This window comes from Mus pahari, chromosome 6 (assembly GCF_900095145.1).
Source record: "Mus pahari chromosome 6, PAHARI_EIJ_v1.1, whole genome shotgun sequence".
Classification (NCBI taxonomy): domain Eukaryota; kingdom Metazoa; phylum Chordata; class Mammalia; order Rodentia; family Muridae; genus Mus; species Mus pahari.
The window spans coordinates 85,788,325-85,797,253 of record NC_034595.1 but is presented as its reverse complement, the minus strand read 5'-3'; the positions used below and the strand labels follow the sequence as shown (position 1 = coordinate 85,797,253).

The 8,929-nt window shown below is 39.6% G+C and overlaps 1 protein-coding gene across 1 annotated transcript in view; it reads left to right on the top strand.

Annotated features, from left to right (window-relative positions):
• The window catches only part of Maco1 (macoilin 1), a 53,563-nt gene that overhangs the window by 16,048 nt on the left and 28,586 nt on the right, over positions 1-8,929 (top strand). Inside the window, exons 2-5 of the mRNA XM_021200293.2 lie at positions 1,157-1,298; positions 2,692-2,818; positions 6,148-6,271; positions 7,807-7,985. Coding sequence (XP_021055952.1) covers positions 1,157-1,298; positions 2,692-2,818; positions 6,148-6,271; positions 7,807-7,985 — 572 coding nt within the window. The remainder of the gene's footprint in view (positions 1-1,156; positions 1,299-2,691; positions 2,819-6,147; positions 6,272-7,806; positions 7,986-8,929) is intronic.

The following is an 8,929-nucleotide window of genomic DNA, read 5'->3' as shown; positions in this document are numbered from 1 at the left end:
CTGAGCCATCTCACCAGCCCAAAATGTTTTTTTAATAGCTAAATTTGCCCTGCTCTGGAATTGGAATTAGGAATGTAGAAATAGAGGTTTATTAGTAGGTAAACTCTTCATGTGACTGATGACTGGGTAATGGAGTTCCAGATTATATGAAAGATTTTTTTTAAAAAACATTTATTTATTTATTTATTTATTTATATGTATGACCTCTGCTCGCTTTGGTCAGCCCCCCCTCTCCAGTTAACTCAGACCCTGACTGCTCTGGCCCAAAGTGTACATAAGTACACTGTAGCTGACTTTCAGACACACCAGAAGAGGGCGTCAGATCTCATTACAGGTGGTTGTGAGCCACCATTTGGTTTCTGGGATTTGAACTCGGGACCTTCGGAAGAGTAGTCTATGTTCTTACCTGCTGAGCCATCTTGCCAGCCCTTTTTTAAAAACTGTCTTATTAAGCTCAGTACAGTTGTTATATATGCATTCTAACTGGCTTTCAAAGTACATGTCTCTTGAACATGAATAGGAGGGAACTCAGAGGCATATTTACATCTCAAGTCTTGGATGTTTGAAGACTTTTCCTTTCGAAGATTTTTGTGCCCTCAGTCTATGGGAGTGACTGGTGTCTGCCACATGAGTTATCTTTGGCAAATTTTTGGGAAGTCAGTTTTGTTTGGTCAGTGCACGTGACTGCTGTATGGAGAAGCAAAGGAAGAGAAAAGCACAGATCCTTGAAGCATGCAGAGGTGTGTAGCAAGGATTTGCAACTCTTAAGCAGGTGTGGAGTGCAAGGAAGTAGCACACTTCAGCCATGACGTTTTCTTCTAAGGAGGAACAGCTTGAAGGCTGTCATTCTGAGAGGGTTGCAGTATTTTAAAGTCAGACACTTAGCACATCTTTAAAAAAGTGGTGAGATTCAAGTGTCTTTCTTCCATCTTAAAAGGAACTGAGCACGTTTGGTTGTCATCTTGTCTTGACAATTGTGAGGCTCCGAATGGCAGAGCCTTTTTACAATCCAGGTGGCCAGAGGTAGCTCCCTGAGCTTTCTCTTGTTGGGCTTATGGTAAATGAAGTTATTTTTACCTATTTTAAACAGAAGCAGTGCATTCCTATTTCGGATTCTTCATGTATGACCTGAATCCCTTGTGTTTGTATTTTGCAGTACATTTTTATACCTGAAATTCCTGGTAGTGTGGGCACTTGTCCTCCTCGCCGACTTTGTCCTGGAGTTCCGGTTTGAGTACCTGTGGCCATTTTGGCTTTTCATCAGAAGCGTCTATGATTCCTTCAGATACCAGGGACTGGTATGTTTCTATTGCATGTTCTCTAACTGTGAGGGATGTAGTTACCCTTCTAATTAAGAGAGTATCTAAAGTGGCCTGTTTTAAGTATATTTTATTAGGAATAAGCTAGCTGTTAGCAGTGGAAAATGCCTGTCTTGGCATGAGTTAATTGGGTCTGTAGATTAAGCCCACTGATGAATGGTTCTGTTTTGTCCTCTCTCACCTGAGTGGAGAGAAAGGCTTGGGCAAAGGATTACAAGAAGGAAGCAGCAGCGGAGGACTCGGTGTTGCCTGGTCTCACCTGGAGTGCTCTGGAACTAAGTTGTCAATTGAATCAGAACAGTGATTCTCATTGGTCTCAAGACTCCTTTTAAGTAATTAAAAATTCTTGAGAACTCCAAAGAGCTTCTGTTAATGTAGGTTACAAAATAAACCAGGGGTGGTGAGGCACACCTTTAGTCCCAGTACCCAGGAAGCAGAATTAGAAGGTTCTCTGTGAGTTCCAGCCAGCCTGGTCCACAGAGTGAGTGCCAGGCCAGCCAGGGCTGCAGAGACCTGTGCTCAATAAAAAAATCAATCAAACAAATAACAATTGAAAAAACAAAAGAGAAAATAAAACAAGAAGTAAAACGTACTTATTAATTCACTGAAAATAACTATTTACCCAAACAATAAAAGGGTGGCTCTGGTTTTTAGAGCTCTCTGTTTGGAAGGATCTCAGGGCTACTTCAGGAGTCTCTAGACCACAGGTTTTAAGTTACCCAGTTAGAGCCTGGGCATAGCCTGAGCTTATTCTTTTGACTTACTTGTTATTTCTATTGTGTTCCATAGCTACACCCTACAACTAACTCTCCAGTCCAGGCCTGGCGCTTTGGTCAGAGCAAATCCATGCTTCCAAAAGATGGCTTCAAGCTTATGTCTTATTGGTAATGAATAGTGGTGTCCAGAGGAAGGCAGCATTATTAATATTACCACCAGCATATTTCTTGCCAATATTTTGGTTCATCTGCATTCCAGCAAGCTTTAAGAATGAAGCTCTTTAGGAATGGTTTATGAGGAAACAGGAAGCTTTTCAGTGTTAAAGTTCTTGTTCATTCAGGTAAAACCTGCCTATAGAATCCCAAAGAGTTCACTGTGGTCCAACCTCAGTTTCGGCCCAGTTCATGTCCTTGGCTTAAGAACCATGAACAAGAGCACTCTTTAATGTTGAGTTAGCTACTGCTTTTTAGTATATGTGCTGCTCAAGCAAGCTTATAACCACTGCTTCCCCCTGGTCTATTCTGAGTGTTTAAAATTTCCTCTTGTTAAATTGCTTTGTATTCAGCAATTTTGTTCAACAAAGCTTTTAATAGCATATTTGAAATTAACAAATTCTGAAATGTGGCTTTTAATTTGCTTTTTTTTCTGTCTTTAGGCCTTCTCAGTATTTTTTGTTTGTGTAGCATTCACTTCAAATATCATATGTCTCCTCTTCATTCCCATACAATGGCTTTTTTTCGCTGCTAGCACATATGTATGGGTCCAGTACGTATGGCACACAGGTGAGTCTTAATGACTTCTTGGTTAGGAATTTTAGATTCAAGTTAATGAATTATTTAGATTGGTATTTTAAGGTTTCTTTCCCCGGTACATCTTAATATGTTCTTGGCTTGTGGTTGTGGTTTGTTGATTTGTGGGGTTTTGTTTGTTCTTTGGTTGTAGGGTTGGTTATTTGAGGCAGGGTCTGACTAGGTAATCCTGGTTGTCCTGGAACACACTGTGTAGGCCTGGCCAATGTGGAACTCAGCGTGATGCTTCTGCCTTTGCCTTCTGCGTCCTGGGAGTACAGGTGTGCCTCATCTTGCCGTGCTCTTGCTTGCACACGTGGATTTCCTTCTCTTTTTTATTTGAATGAAAAGCTTAAGTTTTAGGTATTCTGGTTGGCAGTCTCTATTGTAAAGATGCCAGTTTAAAAGGGGGTTAGAGTGGTTTCTGTTTAGGAGTCCTTGAAGACATTCATGTGCCACACAAGACTGTTTACCACATTTTATTACTGAAAGGAATGCTAGCTAGAGTCATTCAAGTGAACCCAATAATTTAACAAAAATCAAACCAAAAAAAAAAAAAAAAATCTCCCAGCATCTCAGACACAGTGGCCCTTCATACAATTGGAAATGTGCAGCTGTATGGACTCCTGCCATCTCCTCTCACGTTGGCTATGTAGGAGGATGTAGCTCTCTACATTGAGTCACACACACACACACCACACACACACACACACACAATCATATCCTCCTTGCACTTTTCTTTAAAAAATGTATTTATTTTATTTATGTAGCTACACTGTCACTGTCCTTAGACATGCCAGAAGAGGATACTGTATCCCATGTGGTTGCTGGGAATTGAACTCAGGACCTTTGGAAGTGCTTCTAACAGCCAGTGCTCTTAACTACTGAGCCACCTCTCTAGCCTGCAACCTTATTATTTGTAAGGTGGACTTGAACTGAACTCTTTCTCCTCTTGCTTCCCAAGTGCTGGGATTGTAGGTTTATACCAACACACCCAACTTTTATAAACCTTTCCCCAGCGCTGGAGCACTGACTGCTCTTTGAAGGTCTGAGTTCAAATCCCAGCAACCACATGGTGGCTTACAACCATCCGTAATGAGATCTGACACCCTCTTTTGGTGTATCTGAAGACAGTGACAGTGAACTTGCATATAATAATAAATAAATCTTTGGGCCAGAAAAAAAAAAAAAGATATCAATTTGTTTAAAAAAAAAAAAAAAGAAAAAGAAAAAGAAAAAAATAAATCTTTCCCCATGATGTTAAAGCCAGGGAGTTCTTAAGATACTATCTCTTATACCGTTCCACACTTACTTAAAAAGCTTCTAGCAAAAAAGAAAAAAAAAAAAGCAAGCTTCTAGCATGGTTATTCATTTCATAGATGGAGGAATAACATGTATTGTTTAATTTTTTCTGTTTTTCAGTAATATTTTTATATTTAACCTAATAGATTAATGTACCAAGTAGGACATATTTAAAAGATCATTGTTTTGAGAGGTTTCATATGCGCATCCAGCTGTCCTAGAACTTTCTGTGTAGAAGCAGTCTAGCCTTGAAGTCAGATAGGTCTGCCTCTACCTCCCTAGTGCTTGGATTATAGATATGTGCCACCACCCCACCTGGAAATACAAAATTTGAAATTATTTTGAAAATTCGTAATTGTGAACATACCTATTCTGGGTATGTTTGATCTGTAAGGCACTGGAGGTGCAGCCGCCCTCACACCTTAGCGCAGGGCTAGGCGTCAAGGCGCTGAGCTTTTCCTCAGAAGCTGACTACACTGTCTCTCTGAATGTGTCATTCATGTTCCCAAATCCTCCACTGTCTTCCTAACACTGACTGATGCAACTTGTAGATTTTATTTTTTCTGTTATTTTATTTATTCTGTTGCAAGTTGCTTTCACCTTCCTGGTATTTTCATGCTCAATGAGCATCTGCTTTTGGAAAAGAAGGTTTAAGTCTTCTTACTGTCAGAAAAACAGTATAGATCCTGGCTGGCCTGGGACTCTGAGACCTGCCTGCCTTTGCTACCCAAGTGCTGGGAGCAAAAGCATGTTCCACCACATCTGGCCAGATCTTCATTCTTTAGAAAACTTTCTACATTTTATTGTATAGCTTTATCATAATTAAAGTTATGATAAAGTTAATCTTTGCTATTATAAGTAGTTTTACAGTGAGTATTGTTTCTTACTATTTCTTCAGGGTAAGATCTAGACATGAGATCTCTGGGTTAAAAGTATAAGTACTTAAAGTTACTCACACTGCCAGGCCGTGTCCCAAAAGAGTTGCCACAAAGTATGCTGTTGTCTAGTTGGAGAGTAAAACTTTATCCATGCCATCCCTACACTATTTATTATCTGTCTTAATTTTTTTTTTCCAGACAGCATCTCCCTCTGTAGCCCTGGCTGTCTTGAGCTCTGTAGACCAGACTGGCCTCAGTGACTGCCTCTGCCTCTCCAGTGCTGGATTAAAGGTGTGGCCTACCACTGCCCAGCATTAATTTTTTTTTTTTTTTAAATAATGAATTAAATTGGGGATCTGATTGATTCGGTTTTTGGTTGTAGTTCCCTTAAGTTGAGCATTTTTATTTATGACTTGTAATTTTTCTTCATTTGCCCTTTTTATCTTTTTTTTTCCTTTTTCCTTTTTTTTTTTTTTTTTTGAGACAGGTTCTAATTTTGTGGTCCTGGATGGCTTAGAACTGCACACCAGACCGAACTAAAAACAAACCCCCATCTACTTGCTTCTGTCTCCCGAGTGCTGGGATTAAAGGAGTGTACCAACCCACACAGTGCTTTCTTTAGTTTTTTTCCCTTTCTTGTTTGTGATAGGGATGTTGGAATTGAACCCATGGCTTTATACGCGCTAAGCATGTGCTCTGCCACTGGGCTACACCCTCTGTAATTTTGATTGGTTTTATTTGCATATTGAATCAGGATCTTATTATTTGCCCAGGCTGCCCTCAAAAGTCTGAATTCAAGCCATCCCCCGCCTCAGTCTTTCCAGTGGTGGGACTGGCATGCAGTGCCATACCCAACCTTCGTCATTTTTTTTTTTTTAATTGAGCTTTAGGAGCTCTTAGTCAAGATTATGAATCTTTTGTTTGACATATATTATGCATGTTTCCTGATAGTTGTTTACCTTTTGTTTTTATTACTGAGTGTGTTGGTTTGTTTGTCATAGAGAATCTGTGAGTTCAGAGCAGATAGCTTTTTAGTTTAGTTGAAAGTCTTAATGAGAGTTGCTATCTTGACTGAATCTCCCAGACAACGTGTCTGTTGTCAGCTACTGTATCATTGATGGTTGTCTTTGTTGTCTCCTACAGAAAGGGGAGTGTGTCTGCCTACAGTGTCCCTCTGGATACTCTTTGTTTATATTGAAGCAGCAATTAGATTTAAGGATCTGAAAAACTTTCATGTAGACCTTTGTCGACCATTTGCTGCTCACTGGTAAGTATTACTTTATTTCTAGTCTACATTTCCGTGTAGACGGATAAATTCAGCTGAACAAGCCTTACCAGACAGTGGAGTCCCAGCTCTATCCCAACAGCTGTGTGGCTGAGCCTGCCATTGTCTATGTGCCTTCTAACTTTCTCCTGAGTGCAGTGTGTCAGGTGTTTAACTTAGTAAGTAGCTGGCAAATGATTTTGATGATGATTCAAAGAAATCTAAATGAGCTATGACCATTTTTTTTTTTAAAGATTTTATTTATATAAGTACGTTGTAGCTGTTTCCAGACACACCAGAAGAAGGCATCAAATCCCATTACAGATGTTTGTGAGCCACAATATGGTTGCTGGGAATTGAACTTAGGACCTTTGGAAGAGCAGTCAGTGCTCTTAACCACAGAGCCATCTCTCCAGCCCGCTATGGCCATTTTTTTTTTAAAGCTTCTATAGTCTTTTACAGAAGTAACAAGACTACTGACACTTCGAAAAGGAACATGTCTTCTTATGAAATATAAGTGAATATTGAGGTATATTTCATTTAATCTTAACTAAAAATAATTAAAAAATAAGCTTGAATTCTGTTTACATAGTTGTGAAAAGTACAAATTTCCAAATAAACAGCCATTATATTTCTAGTATTTTTAGTTTTTACAAATGAGTTAAATGAACCTTGTCACTTTAAGTCTGTAGTGAAACCACATTTACACTAATCAAAAATCATACATTTTAGCATTTATAAGCCTTAATATGGGTTTGACAGTATTTGTAGAAGCTTTGGAAAAGCATTAGGCAGTCTAATTAGCTGGTGATATTTTTCCCTTCTGTCTTAGAGTTGTAAGGACCTGTTTTAACCTGGAAGAAGATTTATATATTTATTATGTATATAACGTTATGCCTGCAGACCAGAAGAGGACATCAGATCTCATAGATGGTTGTGAGCCACCATGTGGTTGCTGGGAATTGAACTCAGGACCTCTGGAAGAAGAGTCAGTGCTCTTAACCGCTGAGCCATCTCTCCAGCCCACATGTATTCTTATTTAAAATTCCAGTGAATCCACTTAATGCTTCCAGTATGTACATGGGTATAGGGCCATTTAGTGGAACATGGATATTTTCAATAGCTAGAGGTGGGACTTCATGAGCCCTTCCCTGATCTGTGCTGGGACTTTGGCTTGATGTTGTCCAGCCATAGTCTTTGTGAGTTCTTGTGAGCAATGGCTCTGTTATGTCCAGATACCTTTAATTCTTAAAAACATAAAGATGCCTAAATTTTAATGCATAAGGCCCATGTTTCCTCAAAACCTTAGTTGCTGTATCTATCAGTAAACCTGGTGACTCTAGAGCTAAGGAGTCGTGCAGTGCACTGGACAGTGCTCTCCTGTGGTCCAGCAGTCCTGTCCACAGGCCTTGTTCTGTATGCACAAATTTATCATCAACTAGAATTGATTTTCTAATTTTCCATCTCAGCCTGCCTATGTGCTTACTACACATGTTGTTTTAAGTTTGCAATTATTGGCTGGACTGTCTTCCTTCTAGTATTGGGTACCCTGTGGTGACTTTGGGCTTTGGCTTCAAAAGTTATGTGAGCTACAAAATGCGGTTAAGGAAGCAGAAGGAAGTTCAGAAGGAGAACGAGTTTTACATGCAGCTTCTTCAGCAGGCCCTCCCTCCAGAGCAGCAGATGCTGCAGAAGCAGGAGAAGGAGGCCGAGGAAGGTATGTCTCTACTCTGAAGCTGTAGGCCTAAGAGGCCAGTCACATTTTGGCTCAGTAAAAGAATTTTACTGAGATTTTAGATGTTTAGTTTTACTGATATTCTTCCTTGTGCCATTGTTTAGCCATAAAATACAGAATGTGTGTGCCATATTTTGTTCTCTGAGAGCCATTGGCTTCTAAATAAGGTACATGTTTTTCATGTATTTTTATTTTATGGGTATGGAACTTTTTCCTGTATGTTTGTATGTGGACCACATTGGTAGTCTGGAGCCCTGGAACTGCAGTTGCTGGTTGTTCTGAGCCACCTTGTGGTGCTGGGAACTGAACTCAGGTCCTTTATAAGAATGCTTTTAACTGTTGAGCCATCTTACCAGGCCCTAACTCATTATGTTTAATTTTTTAAAATGTGAATATGTTGTTACAAATTTTAAAAAATACTTATTAATAAAATACATCTTCACCATGGCATTATAATTAAAGAAGTTAAGACCAAATTATATGCTGGTGTGGTCACGTGATATGGTCTTCTTGCAGAACAAGGTGTGGGTTCTGTTTGAAAGTTTCATATACATGGTACAGTGATTCTTAAATAGAACCATTTCTTTTTGTTTTGTTTTGTTTTGTTTTTCTCTGTGTAGCCCTGGCTGTCCCGGAACTCACTCTGTAGACCAGGCTGGCCTCAAACTCATAAATCCACCTGCCTCTGCCTCAAATAGAACCATTTCTAACATGGTTTCTCAAATGGACATTCAGCCAAGAGTGATAGATAAGGTGGAAGTAGTACTAATTTTCCCTTTTTAAAAATATCTTGCTGGGCAGTGGTGACACATGCCTTTAATCCTAGCACTTGGGAGGCAGAGACAGGAGGATTTCTGAGTTTGAGGCCAGCCTGGTCTACAGAGTGAGTTCCAGGACAGCCAGGGCTACACAGAGAAACCCTGTCT